The sequence below is a fragment of the Anopheles funestus genome, chromosome X, assembly GCF_943734845.2.
Source record: "Anopheles funestus chromosome X, idAnoFuneDA-416_04, whole genome shotgun sequence".
Classification (NCBI taxonomy): Eukaryota; Metazoa; Arthropoda; class Insecta; order Diptera; family Culicidae; genus Anopheles; species Anopheles funestus.
The window spans coordinates 8,145,825-8,166,368 of NC_064597.1; the positions used below are offsets into that span (position 1 = coordinate 8,145,825).

General features: G+C 41.7%; 1 protein-coding gene across 3 annotated transcripts; it reads right to left on the reverse strand.

Moving 5' to 3' along the window:
- Positions 1 to 8,071: 8,071 nt before the first annotated feature.
- LOC125764256 (doublesex- and mab-3-related transcription factor A2) lies at positions 8,072 to 20,243 on the reverse strand. 3 transcript variants are annotated; one of them, XM_049428288.1, is made up of 7 exons: positions 19,393 to 20,243; positions 18,584 to 18,685; positions 18,286 to 18,496; positions 18,116 to 18,193; positions 8,809 to 9,190; positions 8,618 to 8,737; positions 8,072 to 8,517 (listed from the first exon to the last, which is right to left on the reverse strand). In XM_049428288.1, the coding sequence occupies exons 1-7, from the start codon at positions 19,537 to 19,539 to the stop codon at positions 8,250 to 8,252; spliced, it is 1,308 nt and encodes a 435-aa protein (XP_049284245.1). In that variant the 5' UTR covers positions 19,540 to 20,243; the 3' UTR covers positions 8,072 to 8,249. The 3 variants fall into 3 exon arrangements, with proteins under 3 accessions (XP_049284245.1, XP_049284237.1, XP_049284252.1); XM_049428280.1 differs by having other exon boundaries at positions 8,809 to 9,214; XM_049428295.1 differs by having other exon boundaries at positions 8,809 to 9,214; positions 18,910 to 19,485.
- Between the last annotated feature and the right edge of the window lie 301 nt (positions 20,244 to 20,544).

A 20,544-nucleotide genomic window follows, 5' to 3' on the forward strand; every position in this document is an offset into this window, starting at 1 on the left:
ACCGGGGGGGGAGAACGCAATAATAGCAGTAATTGAAGCGTTTTTGTGTGTGCATTTACATGTGCGCGTGTGTGTTTGTGTGTGACGATGTTTTCTACTTCTTCTTCGATTAATGTACTCCGCTTTGTTCGGACCCTCTTGCGTCCCTTGTTAGTTTCACTTTTCTGCGCTTAAAATGGTAAATTGTTTATTATTTATCTTAATACCGATTTAATGTCCGTACATGTGTATGTGTGTGTGTGTGTGACTACGATAAATGCTGAAGCACCGTGGTTTTGTTAAACACCATAAAAAAGAAAAGGTAAAGCAAAACCCGAAAAGGATAATTCTAGTAAGTAGTTTTCAGGATCGTGTCGTATTTGGTAACCGATTTCATTGTTATTCGAGATGCACTTTTACACACGAATAGAGAATTAAAATGGCTTTTTTATTTCTTGTTTTGTTTGTTTGAGTTTTTGTACATGTGCTTCCGGAAAGCGGTAAGGACGTATCAGATTATGATATTTCTTTTTTTTTGGAGTGAAACAATTTAAATACGTTTTTCTGGGTGAAAGGGAGTCTGGGCTTCTGGGGGTATACTTAGAGTGTTTTTTTTGGGCAGTTAGCTTAATCTCCATTATTTTCCTTTTTTTCATAAAGAAACTCCTTCAGAAATTGATTCAAACTTCTTGGTGATGCAATTCTATTATCCAGTGAAAAATATCTCCAATTTATAAAAGTCAGGATTTCTTTGGTTAATTGTCTAGATCACTTTAATTCAACTCAGAACTAAGATGGGTAGTAAATAGAATCTGGAAACTCTAGATCCGGAAGTCTGGATTATGCTGTAATTCACGAATAGTTCTAAGTCTTCTCGGAATACGAATTTTTGGACCAAGTTCCAAGAACTAGTTCCCAGAAATTAATGTCTAGTATCCCAGAAACTAGTGTCTAGTATCCCAGAAATTGATTTCTAGTATTCAAAAACATTCAAGTCACACAAAAAGTCATATTGTATACTTTCAATTTAATTGGAGAAGATTCTCCATCTCTTATTAAAGAAATACCTCAGTCAGTTTCTGAATATGGAAGAATTCCTGCATGCTATCTTGTAGGTTCGTTAGGCCTCAAGTTATTATTACCATTACCAACCTATATTCGAGAGATTTCCAAGAATTCCCAGAGACTAGGCACTTAGACATGGTTGCTCCACAATAGACTACTATATCCTGAACAAAAGCTTACATTTACTACCACAAATACTTTCTATGAATATCCTTTGTGAGTTGCTTTAAATGGGTTTTATTTCTAATTATGAACTACATAAAGTGGATAGTTTGCCGAAATACTAATAAGATATTCGGAGAATTCTCGTGCGGAATATATAATCATAAATATTACTAATTACTCATTAGCATTCCTCCTAGGTTAAGGGTTATTGAATTTGTTACTTTGACAATTTAAATGTTATTATTATTTTGCGCGGTATATTTCATTGTTCATTGTTAGTGTGATTTTATTTCCCATCCTTCATGGAATCTGTGTCAAAAAGCTCAAACAAAAATGTACGTATGCCGAATCGCTACGTGTACAATGCACACAATTTCCCATGACAAATTCGACCACAAAAAATGCACTTTAAAACACAACCAATAGCCGGTTTCGGTTCCGCCAGATTACACAAACTTTACCAGGAATAAAAAACACATCATTTATCGTTTCGTCTGCCTCAGGGGGGAGGTGGGCAATAGTGTGTAACGCTGACAATTATGCTTTATTTATTTTTATGTTCATTCTTCGTTTAAACTAAAGCCGTCGCTATTGATTTGTCCCTGGCAAATAAAATGCGAACGGTGCCGCATAATGCAGACCGATGATCCGTACCGACGATTACCCGGGTCCCGGGTGGTAGCAGCAATTCTATCTTCATGATAATAGTATAAGTTTATCGTACAACATCATTCTTTCGGTGATGGTTGGTTTTTTTTTATTATTGTTGGATTGCTTACATTCATTCTTTAATCCTCCGGTACATTACCGAGGCCTCTGGGGCAGATAAATGGTGCAACGGTGGCTCCGGTACCCTTTTTGCCCCGTGTGTGTGTGTCTCCTTTGTAGTTTTGCATCCTTTCGGCACTTTGGGGCGTTTTTTTGGTTGTTGTTGGGATATTTTTCGCTTTTCACTATTATGATGATGAATGCTTTATTGGGCCCCGGTTTCGTTCGGGTTGGCGCGCATATCCTTCGATGAACTGTACGCAAGGCAGGCCACATCCGCCGTTCCCATTCCGTCCGCCCGTGCCACACACATGGCGTGAGGTTCGATGCTCAAGAAACTTTTTGGCTGGCAAGCGTACCCATTGTGATGTGATATGTTTTATGAAAAGGAAGGATTAGATTCGGAAGCAATGCGCAACGATCTTACCGCAACAACAACAATAATAACGTACAAAAAAAAAACAACAACCAACCCCGTGGCAAAGAATAAGTACTTGTCTGTATTTGTACATGTACATCACCGCCTGCGCCGCCGAGATCGGTTCCCATTATGTAGCCACCATCCGGCGTTGTACGACGCTCCAGCGTTCGAGCGTTTGCGGATGAGACGCGGATAATCGTTTACAAGTAGCTAAGTTTGGCTGGCTTTTGTACTGAATAGCATATGCTTTCAATGGGTAAAAACGCTCTTTTGGCTGCTAGAAACCTTTCACAGTAAAATATACACACACACACCAAAGAACAACAAAAAAAATGCGAACAAGTGATTGAGTTGTGTGATTGACTGTGGCCCACAGTACGTAACCAAATAAACAACTGCAACCTTTTTTTTTCTTTCGCTCCCTCGCTGCCCTTCTGTTCTGTTTTGTGCCCGTCTCCCACAAAAAGGGGGAGGAATCCTTAGCAATGCGGTAAATTATGAGATTGTTGAACTAAATCAACCGTAAAAACTGTAGCGATGGACAGTTTCAATGGTTCCTTGAAAACACTCGAACGATTTTACAATTTGTCGATTTGTCTGTATAGATTGTTTTTCCCTTTTATTACATTCTATTGTACATCTGCTTGTGATGTATCGCGCTCTATTTGCGTAACGAATGCTTCATACAGCATCCTGTTGTGGACCTATTTTTTAAATGTTACTTATGAGTTATAAGTGTCGACTACTCTACAGCGTTACAGCGTTACAATTATTAATAATTATCCAAAATGCGGATGAAAAGACCAAGAATAGAAAGAATTCCCCAAACTTCAAGAAATTCCAAAGTCAAACTTCAAGAAAATTGCAGTAGCTTTAATCCAACACTAGTCCAGCGAAAGATCTTTACAATCACATCCTTGTAGATATGAACTAACAGGTCATCTCTTGTCAATATGTTGGTGAATCCAACTCTTAACAAAATTGAGGAACTTCTACCATCAATTGAGGCGTCTAATAGGACCACTGAGACTACTCGAATAGCCAGAGTTATGTTTCTTGACTTTGGACAGTGGAGTCACCGGCATTGAACTAGTATATTATGATCCAACAATGCACGAGGGCCTTCCGGTAGTATCCAGAAATGAACTTCGTATATCTTTTCAAGAACCAAGATGCTCCAACTTTGCATATCCTTGTTATAAACACTTTATTCCTTGTTAGTGATCCGTATCGCGTATGTTGAGATAGAATGTCCAGAGTCCTGATCTTTTTAGTTTATCCATGTCCGAGAACATCAATCTGACAGCTTCCAAACATATGAATTCTTCAGTTGGTTGTGAACAGTCATCTTAATGTCACTATTAGACGTCTATTAGGCGAAAGATTTGGAATAGTATTAACTACTCACATCTTACATCCAAGCAGATATAGTCTATAAAGAGATACCTCGCGAATTCTACCCCAATCCTCAGACTGAACGAGTCATTCTTGGGAGAATACTCTGGACCACAAGTATGTCTTCAGTTTTCGGATATCTCTACTTAGAAAACTCTGTTGAAGATTTCTCAATATCTCTTCAATTACCTTCAAATGTTATCTCTAACAAAACAGTTCAAAGAAAATAGAGTAAATCAAGTATACTGTTTCATAAGGTTTATTAAGCATAATCAGATTAAGATGTTTCGAAAAAAAATAGGAACTGTTCAATGAATGTGCATTATATACTTCTCCAAATAGACCAGCTAGATGCACTTGAACCAAACTTTACTGTAGATACAATCATGCAATCACTCGCAGTATGATAGTATCGAAAACACATCCGTCTGGCAGTGGCGGTAAGCCATCGGTAAGGCTAGGGCAGCAGTACCATTGTGACGCACAACAAAGGCATACTTCGTTTTAAATTTAATTAAGACAGCATTCCATTTGCTCGACGGCAGATGCAAATAAACCTATCACAGCGCGAGGAAAGGGGCAACCGGGAACCGGGTTTTTGCTGGTTTGTTGCCGTTTGCCGATTCCGGATGCGGTGGTAAACTATTCAAGCGTCACTGCGAATACACCCGGTACCGGATTCACGAAACAGATATCTTTATTCATTCAACCCGAGTGCATTTGAATGCGGCAAATGCCCCCTTTACCCGTTTGCCGAGAGGGTGTTATTATTAAAACCGTATGTAGCGCATAATGGTTTTCCGCGGCGAGCCGGCAAAGGCTTACGGAGGCACGTTCCACGGCTCTGCGGTACCGGCAGCAGCCCTACCACCCACCTCCAGTGCCCAGCATGCTTTGCTATATTGGCTTATTGATCGCAGATTACCCATATTTTACCCGTGGGTCATCTTTATTTGTCATCGGTACCGTAGTGCTGGGCCGCTGAATGGTGAAAGAGTTTTTCCCTCCCCGTCGAGAATTTCATCTGCACAACACCCCGACCAAGCGGCGCAAGCGGACCCGAAACAGTATGGTTTTGATATATGATTCTGTTTAGTATTCTTCGGTAGGTAGTGAATGAAAAGAAATTAATCTCATTCCACGCTCAGTTGACAATGGTAACGACAATTGTTTCCAAACTGATGAGGGCTGAAGAATGGGTCTCCTCCTCACCGCCACAAAGCATCCCTCGACCCAAAAACCGGTGATCTGGTGCGCTTCACGCTACTTGCCGTTGCCGCTTTCCTTGCCGCTGACAAACAAAACACTTCACCCGCCCGAGTACCGTGCAGAGGAGTGAACAAAATTGGATTCCTTTTTGATTCCTGCTAAACGGTCGGTTCGCGCTGCTGCCATAACAACCGGGCATCGTAAAGTCGAAGTATTTTCGCCAACCGCCCCGTCCAAACCTGGTTCCGCATCCTGGTCATGGCACCAACGGTACATTCCAGTTATCTCGCCCGATATTGCCGCTTTTGTTCTTATTGCGCGCTCCAGCGACTTAGAAGGGGGTGTGTGCGTGTGTGTGTGTGTGTGTGTGTGTGTGTGTGTGTGTGTCTGTGTGTGTGTGTGGTTGGCATCTACCGGTAAGCGAGAAATCCGTAATGTGAGCGGGACAGCACGATACGGGCTGAAGAAGATAGAAGATATAAGGGTGGGCGTCAAGATTCCGGTTACATGCATTGAACTACGAATTTCCAACTATTGAATAGAAATTTATTTGCTGCGGGTGACAGTTGCAACACTTTGGTGCGTGGGCCCGCGCAAAACGGAACATCAAACGGGCGACACGCGCGCGCGGGTACGAAGTGATAAAAAAAAGCGTAATAACCGCAACCGACCGGGAATCGTAGTCCTTCAAACCGGTGGAGAAGCAGCAGTTAGGGTGATCGTATCATTTTCCCTATCTTGATTTTATTCTATTTTTTCTCCTGTTTTTCTTCTGTTTGTTTGTTTGATTTTACTGCGTGCACGGGATGTTTGCAACCATTACCTGCACGGACAGCAACAACAACAAAAAAATGTACATCGACGTACAGGCATCGGCAAGAACTCGTGTTCCAACCCTGACGCATGGCAGTAATTGGACCGCTACACCGCTTCAGCCTGGTTTCTTACGTGTTGCCCGCAAGATGCTACGGTGTGCAGACGTCGTGTCCATTTGGGTTTGGCAGTTTTGCGACGTGTGTTTCGGATGACCACTTCAGCAGAGCATCGATACATCAATCCTTTTTTTTCTTCTTCTTGGGTAAACATATTCGTAAGTTATTGTTGGATGGTAAAAAAGGAAGGAAATCTTTGTCTGATTTTAATGTTTCAATTGGATCGTAGTAGAAAGCTTAACCCTTAGTGGAACAATTAGTCTAGTCTTTTTCCTTGGAAAAAAGTTTGGAGAAATTTCCTTGGAAAGTTCAATATATCATGCTACGTCAATGTCTAAAAGATTTAAACGATAATTATTCCAACCATTTCTAAAACACACTATGACGACAAGTTTACGGAGGGAATACTTCATTCTCTCCCACTATAGCAAAGAACTCCAGGAAATAGGAAATGGGGACAACTCTAGGGCCTGAAGGATATTCATTCATCTTCAGCAAGATGTTACTTAAACAGAGCTAGAACAGGAACATACACCTAATGAACGTTCTCTGTTGCTTGAAAGGTGGTGGGATCTACCAGAAATTTTATATTACGAGCTACGGAATCAATTATGACTAGACATGCACACGATTGCCTTACCAGGCGTTCAACAATTCCTCTTAACAACACACTCCAAACCGCAAAAAACACACACACTTAGACCGTGTGCGGAACCACCACATCCTTAAGGGTTTATGGTGAAGATAAATCAGAGTGCAGTGCGGGAGAAGAATGCTTCAAAAAAAATTATCTGTCAATAACGGTCTCCCGAACCTCCGTTCCGGTTAACCAGCCAGCTATTGAAAATCAAACAGAGGGGTTAAGGTTCTCTCCCTCCCTCTATCTCTCTCTCTCTCTCTCTCTCCCCTACTCTGTGTCTTTCGCACTCCATTTCTCTGCCATTTGCGATCAATGGGAGAAATAAATAAAAAAAAGGGTGTCCCTTTTCGGAGGTCGTGTTTTATTTACATTTATTCTCTCGAAAGGAGATGTTTTGATCCGGTTGATAAAATACGACCAATTGATTGTGCCAACAATGCAACAAGCGCTTACCGTGTGCTCATGGGTTAATGGAAGGGGGAGGGGGGAGGGGGAAAAAACAGGATTAGACGGAGTCACCGATGTTGTTATGGCGTTTGCATTTGTCACACCGACAGGAACGACCCGTATGAGTGTGTGTGTGTGTGTGGGCATGGGAATTAATTCGCTTACAATTAATGTGATATATTTGTGTCCTTTCTCACCACATTGTACAAAGCCGGGGTAAAACGTATTAGGTACGGTAGTTTATTATAGCGACAATTTTATTATATACCTTTATAGTTTATTTTTATACAACACTTTTCACTCGTTTCACCAAACTTATTGTATTTTTGCTTGTAGTGTTTTTTTTTGTTTTCTTTTTTTGTTTTGTTCTGTTAGCAATATGTTTTTTTTTGTTGTTGTGTTTGTGTTGACTGTTAAGGATACTTTAACAGTGTGCTAGTTGTTTCTTGAATAATATTTAGCTGGATTTGATATTCTCCAAATCGCACAATGCCTGTTTCAATTAGTAGCTTCGTGTGGCTTCCTTTGCGCTTCACTAGGAGTATGTTGTTGTTGTTTTGTTTGTTTTTACTTTTTACGAATCGCCTCTTCAAACAAGCAGAACACAAAACTTTCTTTTTTTTACGGTTTTTGTGCAGCTTTTTTATGTTTTTTTTTCTGTTTTTGTTTCAAGGTTCGTTCGTGTTTAACGTGTTTAACCTACGCATGATAATTATTATTCCCTCCCTGCTTTCCGCGCTGCCAAGCGATGAAGGGGGTGGAGTGAGATTTTGGGGGGGGGGGGCACATAAGTTGCTTTCCCAAGTATTTCTTACGCTTACAGCATTCATCTCCACTTGACGGGAAGGGAAGGCAAAGAGGAAGGAAAATCCCTGCGGTAACAATTTACATTAAAATTAATCATAATTCCACTCCACTCAACATCTTCATTATCATTATCGTCACCATAATAATAATCATCATCATCATCATCTGATTAGGTTGTGGAGAAGAGAGGGGAGGAACGGGGGGGAGATAAAAGAAAAGGAAGGAGAATGATGTAATGATGCAATGTAAGATGTAAGATGGAAACGGTGTAAAATCAGTAAGCTTAGTATTATAGGCATGATGGAGACGCGCTTGGTGACATCTTGCTTTAGCGCACTGGTCGTGACTCTGGTGAAGTCAATGTAACTACTGCCCGGCAAGGAAACATGCGTGAGAAAGCGGATCGGGGAGTACATTCTTCTTACTCTGTGCCATCCACACAGGGACTGTTGGCTGCGGCAGGTGCACAGTTCTGGCCCAAACCCGCCGGGTCCGGTTGTTGCGACTGCTCCGGATCCTGCAGTATAGTCGGCAGGTAACCGGTACCGGTGTACGGTGCGGACAGGAAGCGTTTGGTGTGGGCCTGCTGCAGAAACGAGTACCGCACCGTCGGACTACTGAACGTTCCGGAAGGCATCAATGGCGAGAATGCCGACTTCACTGTAAAAGATGGTGAAGGTGTTGGAACACTTTTCACACGGGGATGGACAACGCACGGTACAAGAGAGGTTTTAGGGTACAACCACAACGCAACCAGCCGGCCGGATGCCGGATCCGCAAACAACCTACCTGATGGGTGAATGAAGCGCATCGTCACCGCAAAGCATCGCTTCCATCGCCTGCACCACATCGCCACGGTAACGCTGGAGCAGTAGCTCCACCTCGCTCCGACGCCGGTTCGGGAACACTCTGGTGGACACAAGAACACGAGGATTCCTTGAAGAATATTGCAGAATACCAAAGATTGTCGCAAAACTTACCGCAGCAGAACATCCACCGGTGAGCGTTGGCTCGAGGCTTGGGAGGCACTGACACCGATGGCTTGCTGGTACTGGGTAGCGACCGGTTGCTGGCTGTAAGGCAGAAAGCCGGCACCACCGTTCGTTACCGGTACTAGCGTCGCTGGCTTCGTATATACATTCGGGTCTTTCTTGAGGCTCAAATTTTCCGGCGCAATCGAATCGTCCGGCGTGGAGTCAACGTCCAGATCCGACTCGGGCGAACTCGGCGGTCCGGTCTGGCTCGGCGACTGTTTATCCAGCGGCAGGGAAAACAGCGATGACTTGTGCCGTGGACTGCTCGGCGATGACTCCGACTCCGTATCGTGGTCCGTCTCCGTTGATATGCGCTGACGTTTCGGTCCTGCAAAACGGGACCAAATATAGACTGGATCAGTTATTATGAGTTCTTCCGAGTTTTAAAGTTCGATAACTTCATATCGCTGAAGAATGGAGAATAAGATATTACATATTCCGTCGGGTAATTGGCACTATTTTTTGTGTTTTTTGTAAAATTTTATGAAGGAATACCTCCGAGGAGTGACTAAACAAATATTGAGGTCTTTTTCGGATTGTCTATTGAGGATATTTGGTCAAAACTTATTGGACATCACTGAATGACTAGAGACCGCATAGATTAACGTCCCCCACACCAAGAAGTAAAGTGTTACAAATTCCTACACCGAATTCGTGAGAGAACTCCTGCTATTTCTGATAATTCTTGGGTATTCTGTAGTTTCAGGATGAACAGAATTTCTGGGTGAGATTTCCCAGATAACATCCCGTGGAGTAAAAAGATCCGTGGCCACTACTTCTAAAGCCGAAGTTTACTGGCAACAAAATGTCACTCTACTGTACAATGTTGTAAATTATCCTGAGCTTAGACACTTAGCACCTGTAGCGAGCAATCAATCAACGCGCTAATATTGCGTATTCGCTTCGTACTGTTGATCATTCAAGTTTGGATGATGTCAAACAGTCACGAACGACAAAAAAAAATCAAAGTTCACGTCGGTGCAGTACAGTAGGTAGGTACCGCCGGTGTCATCCCGTACGGTACCGGTCACGGTTTCGCTTCGAACCAGCCACTTCGAGCGAATGTCTTTAAATGCTTTTAAGCAAATATTGACATCCTTCCGGGGGCCGAAAAATGGTTTTATCCCAAAACAATGGAGTGGAGTTTCAATATTTGCCCAAAGTAGGTTATTTATGTTAAAATAGCTTGGGTCCGTACCGATACCCGGACAAGAACACGGAACGCAACAGTGTACGTGAAAGTTTTGAAGAAGTCAAAATAGTGCCCCGCGACCCACGACCGCTTTTGGTGGGGTGTCCCGTGTTTCTACCAAATCCGAATACCCTGGTGATCTTTGCCACCGCATCCGACCGGTCGACGGCGAACCACTCGTGCGATAGAGTTTCAACCTGTAGGAGATGTGTTAGGCTGCAACAGTAAACACTCGAGCGAGCGCAGGTAAGTAGACATTTCCTGCAAAACCCGCCTGGGTGAGGAACTGAGCGACAACAAAACAAAATAAAGAGCTGAACAACAAAAAAAAGACACAGCGGGGCCTGGAACAAGAAAAAAACTTTAATCATTTCAAATGCAACAGCTTCTGTTTGGTGTGCCCCCTTCCTTGCCCTCCTCCCGCCGGGGGTTTGCCAGGACGTGATTTAACGGCCCACGGCGATACTTCTCAAGTGGGTGCTCCTTCTCCAAAATGGGTTTTTGACTACGGATGTCAAATAAATGACCATCCCCGACCAAACCATCTGGTGACATGTGTGTATGGAATGTTGGTGCTTTTTTCTTCTTCTTTTCCCTCTTCTTTCTCTTCTTCTTTATCCATATTTGTTGCCATTCTACTTACGCTGCCCGTGTCTCAACGATAGCCCGTTTTTGGGGTAGCAGCACTTGATGAAATCAAACAAATTCATTAACTGTATTTTGTACCAGCGCTTATTGTGCCAGCCTGTAGATACTGTTTAGCCGCTGTGGACGTGTGAGGGCGAAGAAGGGTGGAAGAGAGCGTACACCAGTGGCAAGCCATTTATTTTCATTTCGATTTGTTCAGCACGCAAGCGGATGTCGTAGCGAATGTCTTCACAAGTTTTTCTACGCGGTAAAATTTGTTGTTTAATAGCATTAATTCGCACGCTGTGTGTGTTATCATTATCATCTTCATATTTAATGAAGTAGGACTACATGAAGTCATCCTTAATATATTTGCTCATTTTTGCACCAAGTTTTGCCTATAACTCGGTCGGTATCTAACGGATCGCCAAACTTTAACTTGTGGTCGATAGATGGCACCAATGGCTACATTTTCTTCTTGGACGGCCATGCCCTCAGATGTCTGTGCCAGAAGTTATTCGAGGAACCATGTTCCTTACCCTGTTTGAGAAAATGTAAAATTTTCTTCATTTTTGCACCAAGTTTTGCCTATAACTCGGTCGGTATCCAACGGATCGCCAATCTTTAACTTGTGGTCGATAGATGGCACCAATGGCTACATTTTCTTCTTGGACAGCCATGCCCTCAGATGTCTGTGCCAGAAGTTATTCGAGGAACCATGTTCCTTACCCTGTTTGAGAAAATGTAAAATTTTCCTCAGTTTTGAGCAATGTAGAAAAATTTTTAAATGTGATATATTTTGATGGGAATTTGTTGCAATAAGTTTCTTTTCACTTAAATAGTGCTTTAAATTAAAAAAAGAATAAAAAATCAGAAAAAAATTTCAAAAAATTTTTCAACTCAAAAATTTCATAAGGCTTACCCCTTACGATTTTTTTGGGAAATTTTGCAAAAAAAATTAAATTGTTTTATTTTAATGCCAATGGGTTGCAATGAGTTTCTTTTCACTCTAATAATGCTTGAAATAAAAAAAAGAGCGAAAAATAATAAAAAAAAACAAAAAATTCAAAAAAAAAATGAAAATTTTCCTCATTTTTGCACCAAATTTTGCCTATAACTCGGTCGGTATCCAACGAATCGCCAATCTTTAACCTGTGGTCGATAGATGGCACCAATGGCTACATTTTCTGCTTGGACGGCCATGCCCTCAGATGTCTGTGCCAGAAGTTATTCGAGGAACCAAGTTCCATACCCTGTTTGAGAAAATGTAAAATTTTCCTCATTTTTGCACCAAGTTTTGCCTATAACTCGGTCGGTATCCAACGGATCGCCAAACTTTAACTTGTGGTCGATAGATGGCACCAATGGCTACATTTTCTTCTTGGATAGCCATGCCCTTAGATGTCTGTGCCAGAAGTTATTCGAGGAACCAAATTCCTTACCCTGTTTGAGAAAATGTAAAATTTTCCTCAGTTTTGAGCAATGTAGCAAAAATTTTAAATGTGATATATTTTGATGGGAATTTGTTGCAATAAGTTTCTTTTCACTTAAATAGTGCTTTAAATTAAAAAAAGATTAAAAAATCAGAAAAAAATTTCAAAAAATTTTTCAACTCAAAAATTTCATAAGGCTTACCCCTTACGATTTTTTTGGGAAATTTTGCAAAAAAAATTAAATTGTTTTATTTTAATGCCAATTGGTTGAAATAAGTTTCTTTTCATTCAAATAATGCTTTAAATTAAAAAAAGAGTAAAAAATAATAAAAAAATAAAAAAAATACATAAATTTGCCAATTGATGGTCCGTTCTTTTGAAACGTCGTCACTGGGCTTAAAAAACTTGCCTTTCTCATCGACTTCATCAATACAATAAATCTATTACTTATTATAATTTTCTTTTCTTAAATTAATTTAATTTAATTAAATTAAAATCGATTAAAAACGTAAACAAACTTTGCTAGATAAAAAATAAACAACCTTGAAGTCGCGCCAGAATCGCAAAAATATTTTGGAAAATTAAGCTAAGCATGTAGTGTCGGGGTCAAAAGTTTAAATTTAGCTGTCAAAAATGGTTTGGAAAATGCACAAATACGACGATAAACTGTTTGTAATAATCTACTACATTCGGGTGTAAAGGAGAATTGCACCGACACGTCAATTACATCCGAGTATCGTTCGAGTATTTCGTGAAACAATTTGAAGAAAAAAAAACAGTAAATAATGGGATGCGATTAGCACGGGTAAATTGTTGCTGAATTAATGCTGCTAGGCACATAAGCCCCTTTTTATTGTGATGCCCTCCCCTCCGTGTCGATGGTTTAAATTTACTTCACACCCCACCCTTATCGTACACCCCTGCCTCCACAACCGGAAAAAGGGATGTAATATGGGTGAAGTGTAATTAACTGCGGTTGAATATAAATTTGTTTGACACACTGCAAACGGTGGTATTGACACATTCACCCATGGAAACCCCTTTGCACCACCCTCCCCCACCCACCGGCGAACAAACCACCAGCAAAGCCAACCCTTCAACGTTGCGGGTGTTTTCTTCCCCTAAGGGCACATTCCATTCGGCTAAAGTGTGGAAAACGCAAACCATATTGCATGGATCATTTTAATTTGTTCGGTTGTGCTGGTATTATCCCCCTACTACCCCCTCCCTCCCTCATTCCGTTTTCCTTGTCGGTAAGGGAAAACATTCTAAAAAGGAAAAAAAAGTAGAAGGGATGCTGGGTCGGAAAAAGTTGAAGGGTGATGAAGATAATTACTTTCCATCAAATCATCACCATAAAATTGAGCTCACGCACACGCTAGATTAAGCCCGAAGAGGGACACAGCGTTTAGCGTGGAAAGCCACAAAACCAGCCGCCACGCGACGCATGGCAAAATGGAAAAATTTAGGAAAAGCAGAAGCGCAAAATAAAAACACCCTTTTTTTCTTTGGCTGTGCCGCGTTAGGCGATTCGAGGTAAATAAAGTATTGAAAATAGGAGAAAAATCAAATAGAAATAGCACCCGATTTTCCATACACGATCACGGGGGTGGGATGGGGGGGTGGGGAGACGGGAATCGGTGAAATAAGGCCAGTAAATCCTCTTCAGTGTCGTTTTTTGGGGGGTTTTACACCGAAAAAAAAATCGAAACACTCCAACACGGTTCAAAATTTAATTGGAAACCACGGCCCAAAAAACCCAGAAAACTTTTCTGTCCGAAAAGTCATTTTTCCTCCCCACCCCACCAACCCCACTCGCATGATTTATTGGTGGAAAAATGTTTTGATCCTTTTACTCCCCGTCCACCCCGGTCGACCTTTGCGTTTTGACGGGGCGTTTTGGTATTTCAATTTTGGGACCAAAAACTCCCCCCCCCCTCTTCCCTCTTTCCCCCATCTGAAAAGTAAAATACTTTTGCAAAAAAAAACCATTACACCTCGGCGTGCACGCACGCACACAATACGCGATACCGGAGAGGGTGCGCATCTGCTTATGCAACTATAAAGCCGGGGGGTTTATGGATCAAATTGAAAACATATTTTCCATTGTGTGGTGTTAGCACTCGGAAGGGTCGGGAATGGGCTGGATGGCTGGAGGGGAAGGGGGGAAAGGAAGGGGAGAGAATAGATCATTCCCTGAAGCAGGTCTCGACATGTCCTAATAAGATCGATGCTTTGTTGATTGAGTTTCGAGTGGAAATTAAATTGTATCCCATTTACCACATTCCGCACACGAGACATAGTAAAATGCCAACGCACGAATGATAGGGAGGGGGGCGGGGAGGTAGAGCAGACGACTTGTGAAGAAGCGAGTGAAGAAATGGGATATGATAGATATTCTTCAGCAGTTCGAAGGGAAGGCGGAATCGCAGAAACAGATATTTCGAATTAAGATAAACTGTCTTTTGACAGTAGATCTACCATTCAATGCTCGAGTTGTTGAGTTGCGATTCCGAACAAAAAACGGAACACAGAAAAAAAGGGAAGAATTTCAACAACAACAAAAAAAAGGGAAAACTACACTAAACGAGAATTAAAGGAGGCTGCATGATACTTTCCGTACATTACCGAAACCGTTCGTTTCGGGCGTAAAGGAAATGTAATACCTCTTGAACGGCTATTGTGCTTCAAAACCGTAGGAAAAAATAAATACACACTCACGGGTTGGAGTAAGTGAACGGAATACAAAAAAAAAGAAATAAAATAAATAAATAAAAACGCATCCCCTATCGGAAACCTTGGTACAAGGGATGTGTTTTTTTTTTTGTATATTATAATTTGCTTCTTGCTCTCTTCAGCTTTACCCTTTAAAAAAAAAAGCGATGAGCTGCATGGAGCTAAACAACTGGAAGCTGAAAGAAATTAAAAAAAAAGAAGTACTATTCACAAACACACACACGCGTTGAGTGCGGACTGATCCTTTCCTGTTAGAGGGTTGATTAAAACATTTTGCATCATAATTAAACGCCGCTGAACACACACTCAATTGGCTTCACCGTAAGGGTCATTTACTTTTGATTTTTTGTTTCGTTCCCCCCCTTACGGGGCGGAGTTGTTATTAATTATTTGTGGTTTACTGTGTGTGTGTTTTTTCCCTCCTTTCCCTCTTCTTTCTCTCTCTTCGAAAAGGGAGTTTAAATCGATAGAGAATTTGTTTAAAATCGCACCTATCGCCAGAACGAAGAATGGCAAAAGGAAGTGCAATCGAAATTGTACGCTTTATTGCATCCATAAACACTGGTACAAGGATAACAGTAGAAAAAATAACAGCTCCTAATGACGTACAGTATAGAGAAAGAGAGAGTAAAAAAAAGACGCACACACTTCTTGCAATAAAATCCATTTAGCGAAAACGGCAAGCGTTCCTTTTATTTTTGGTGCATCAAGGGAAGTCGAAGGACTGTGACGATTAATAGGAACGGGAATGGGTCATTTTTTTAAACTTTTGCTTATTATTTTTATTTAATATAGTTGCATGTTATACTAACAAGCAAATAACATATGAAGTAAACCAAATATACTAGTGTTTTAACACATTTTAACACGTTTTAATCCATCATTAATTGCAACGCTATGTTTAGTTAGCAAGCGTCTCTTGTTTTTAATATCGATTTTTACCAACTAAAATATTTTTTTCCTGGAAGTTTTACTTTTATTATAAATGAAAATTTATTTTTACAACAGAAAATCATCACTGGAAGTTCACGGCGAAGATAATTTAACAGGAGAAAGAGATCGCAAGCGAAAAAGGTGCGATTTGAAACAAAAGACTTCAACAAAAAAAGCGACGAACCCCTCATAGAAACAAAAATTTGAAATAATGGTCATAGTTTGATGCTTAACGTGTGTAAATAATTATTTTATATTTTTTTAAATAAAAAAGACTATTTTTACTATTAAATTATTATAATTAAATTTATAAATTTAAAATACCTAGATAAATAAAAATCAAAATTGTCATGTTTTCCATACAAACTGGACCGATCGTATGACAGTTAATTTTGTACAAGCGAATAATAAATACAAGTAGGAAAAAAAATAAATACAAATGAATTGATAAACGATTGAAGGGATCAGGTAAACCATAGAATCAAAACATCAAGTTTAGCAGTTGAAAATTTTGGCAACGCCTTAATTGAGCGGATCAGAACTGTTTGTTGCTCTGAACAACAATTGGATTAGCAGAGTAAAACCACCAAAAAAAAACAAACGTATGCGTATTTAGAAAAGGGCAAAAAAATGGATATATTGATTCCAAACGGACGGGGAGGGATCTATTCATTGTAAGAAAATCACTTCTTCCCAAAAGTGCGAAGGGTGGTAAGAAAAAGAAAGAAAGAAAAAACAATTTATTACAAAAAAACACACATATACAAATACGAAATCAATTAAAATCTGCACAATAGCGGAGCAGTGCAGAGATTTTCAAATTTCCAATACTGTGCAGCGTGTGCGCACCGGCGAATCCTTCACGTTTCTGACACTGGACCAGTCAGCCAGACCCACTTCAAACAGCGCCCCGGGTCCGGGAATCAGTCGCGGGAAAGGTAGATGGAAAACCTTCTATGAATGAAACCCGAGACCAGAGAAGTGGATATCGAGAAGGCAACTAATACCACTCCGGCATGGATGGGTTTTTTTTTCATTCCGGTGAAATCGAACAAAACGGTGCCGGAGTACAAACGGGCGGAAACCGAAAGGCAAGGAAAGTGCGTCCCAACGGCTACCATGCGATGAAAGATCAATGAATCTAATTGTGGCGGAGGTTACAAGTAGAAGTGTGTGTGTGTCTTTCTGTTTTCCACTGGTGCGTCCACTAACTGCGTGTGTTGCCGTGCAATAAATTGCTTGTAACGGATGGGAAGCGTTGTCGGATCCCGGGACCCGGATCGGGTTACAAGACTGTTCCGGGGAAATGGGAAGAAGGAAAAAAAAACATTCGCCAGGACGAACATTGTGTGTACATTGTAGCTAAATTGGGCTCCGGCTGTGTGTGTATTTGGTTCGGTTGCAGGTATCGTACTCCTACGGCGTGGGGTTTTAATCCATTATCGATACAATAATGGAACGATTGGTTAATTGCAGGTTTTGATGCATTGGTGGCTCTTCCAAAACAACAATTAGCGAGCGAAACTGTCTACCCGGATGCTGGAGTGTGAAATCGATAGCAATGGAAACGATGAAACGTGAACAATATTAGAGTAACCGCAATGTTTCTTTGTTCGTTATGCTATTCTTCTGTTTAATTTAATTGAACTAAATGTTGTGGGATTCTTTTTTCCCCGAAAAAGTTTGCCAGGTGCCATGAGAAACTTCACACACAAACCGTTGGAAAAAAGAGCTTTTTTGTGAGGAAATTGGGAGAAATTTTGTGGAGTAGAAGATATTCGTCACATTTTTTTAGGTTATGTTTTGAGTGTCTAGCGACGCCCTTCCAGGAATTTGTTATATAAAAGACACGTGTCTAATGTATTCAAATGTATTACTCACTAATGTATTCAAAAAAAACTGTCTCAAAATTTTATTAAAATTATTAGAGAAATAGTGGAGCGCTATTGGAGCGGGAATTCTTGAAGAAATAGTGGAGTCAACATACTTCTGAGTTCAAATCTTAACAATGTACGATTAGACGATTGTTTCGAAGGAGAGAACAGAAAGGAAGATATTAAGCGAGAAAATAGAAAGCACGTCGCAGAACTTCTAGAGAAAGTACCTCAGTAATTATTTGGTCGATCAAATCCTGAAATCCTCAGAGTTCAGAGTCAGAGTTCCTGACACGCCATATTTGATTGATTGAAAATCATACGGCTTCTGTTTTGAAATTAAGATTGCTTTCCCCTCTTCCTTCCCCCTCTCTCTTCTCTTGCTCCACGTCAAAATAACCTCAATAACTGACAATAACGTTAGAATTCTGGATATGTATAAATATTAGTGTACTTACCAGGACTGTCAGGTTCGCTGCGATTGGGCGAATAGGCTGAGTGCATATGTTCGGGTCGCATTCGCTGAACGTCTGTGTCTGTGAAATGTGTAGGCAAAATCATGAAGAATGGAAGAGTATTAGTATTATTGGATAAGGTTTCGCCAACAACTTGCTGTGGCTAGGCTCACCTGCGTCGGCAGATGTGTAGCTGTGGTGTGTAACACTTTCCGCATCGTTTGGTGGTGATGGAATGCCACCGTGAAACTGACCGACCGACTGTACCGCAACTGGGTCGTTTGGTGGCGTTTGACCAACACCGTGCACACCGGTCGTCCCGTACAGGAGTCCAAGATCTCGCACCTCGTTCTCTTCCTGGGCCTGTTGTCTGCGGAGTGCAACCTGGATAGGGCGCAATTAAACATATTCCAACTTGAGATGAGATCTGTTTACACGGAGATGTCTAAAAGGGTGTTGGACTCCACCTACCTGTGCCGCCATAACGCGTTGTCGTTCGGCGATTAAGGTACATTTAGCACAGACACAGTCCCGCCAGCGACAGTAACGCTTGTGTCCTTTGAGTGCGCTTACCTGTGTAACGGTTTGCCGGGAGGAGTAGAAGAAGAGGAGAAGAAACCCCGGAAGAAGAAGAAAAGTCTAGCATTAGCAAATTCTTTTTGTCTGAAAACCCGGGCCGAACGAACCAACGAACATTATACACCCGACCATTTCATGGTGAAGCAATTCTTCATTGGAGTGTTGTACAGAAATGGTGATGTGCGGAATTTAGTTGGTAATTAGTTCGTTCAATGTACCTCACGAATCATGTGCATTCTAGAGTGCGCTCTCGGTTGATTGGTGGGGCTACTAGCGAATGTCCTTGACGCCATCACACACACACTCAGTTGCGCAGTTATGGCAGTGATAGTGTTTTCTTTCCGCGTGCTCCAATAACGTGCCAATTGTCCGTCACCCGGTACTAACTGTATGCACTTAGATATAAGCAGATCTCCGATCTGAATCTTCGCAAAAAACCAAAACTTCTGAACGGAGGAGACAGGAGTCTCCTGTCTGAAATCATCGTTCCTTTTTAGCGCTTTCGCTTGTCTAACGCCCGTAACTCTACTAAATCAACCATGTTTGCCAAAGCTACAACTAGACACTATGCAGAAGGAAACCTGGCTGACCGAAGGAACCTCATCCTGCAAGGAACCTCTTGCCTGTTGGAGCACGTTTGCGAGCACTCCCTTGTTTCTTGTGCGTACTGTGTAGGGCTGCAGTTGGGACGCCACACTTACCACTCCATGGTTGCGACATCGGGCACACTTGGGCGTGCGTTGATAGCGTTCCGAGGCTGCCCGTAGGAAAAATGCTGGTGGCAGCGCACCGAGTACCGGATGTTGCTGCATCAGATTCGACATATCGACACCGCTCGGCAAACTCATCTTATTCGCACCGGTTGCTTTACTTGCGCTTGAACGTTTCCAATTTTTTCACACAACAAAAATTTTATTCCCACTCACACACACACACAAACACACGATTTAATCAAACACCAAAATCGTTAAATACGTTGGGACAAGTTTTCTGAACTTTTAAAAAGGGGAAAAAAAACTCACTACAGTATCTTGCACGTTACAAAACGTTACAACACGTTACAACAACAAAAAAAACCTTTCTGCAACTGTTGCAACTGAGTAATAATCACACACCAACGCACACACACTCACACAAACGGACGCGCACGCGAAACAGTTCCAGCAAAAAGGAAAATGATCACCACAAAAAACGCAACGGGTACCGCTTTTCCGGTACGGCCTGGCTCGTTGATCACGAGGATCGCACGATGACGAGACGGCGGTCACAACTGCCTGTTCCGAGCGTAACACATTCCTCGCCGAACATTCAAAAGCAACTGATTCAAAAATGTTTCAACAATTGCCATTGCCCGTATCTAAGCGCTAAGAGCCTAAAAATCGGATAAACAAATAGGAAGCGAGCGTGCGGCAATTGGCGCGTGGGGGAAGGGTAACACGGCGCGTTACCCGGGGCGTTAGTGGGAATCCACACTGCACGTTCGGTAACGTTGTGCGGAATGTGGTGGACGCGGACAGGCGGTAAAGCGCGCTGGATGAAACTGACGCAAAAGGCTACAAGATAAAAGAAAACAACAGCAATAAAAAAAAACAAACCCGAAGCCATCCTCCAATTGGTTGGATGCGAGATTTCCTAAAGCGTTTCGCCCTAAAACGGTTTTTGCGCCTGGATGCGCGAGCGTGACAGCTAGTGTTGCCGATTCGCCCAGCCCAAAATGGCGTGGCGTAACGGAGACGACCGGTGGATCTGTGGCAACATTGAAACGTTACGAAAGGTTGAATACATTCGGCTACCCCTAGTAGGGAGAGGAGTTCTAGGGCGGGGGGTAGGAAACAACAGCAACGAAAAGCGGA

Excerpts from the sequence above, each read along its gene's own strand:
- LOC125764256 (XM_049428280.1), bottom strand. The coding sequence starts at position 19,539 with ATGAGTTTGCCGAGCGGTGTCGATATGTCGAATCTGATGCAGCAACAT. Across the intron at positions 18,497-18,583 it reads AACGCGTTATGGCGGCACAG|GTTGCACTCCGCAGACAACA; the intron begins GTAGGTGGAGTC and ends CGCCCTATCCAG. Across the intron at positions 9,215-18,115 it reads CAGCGAACCTGACAGTCCTG|TCTATATTTGGTCCCGTTTT; the intron begins GTAAGTACACTA and ends TAACTGATCCAG.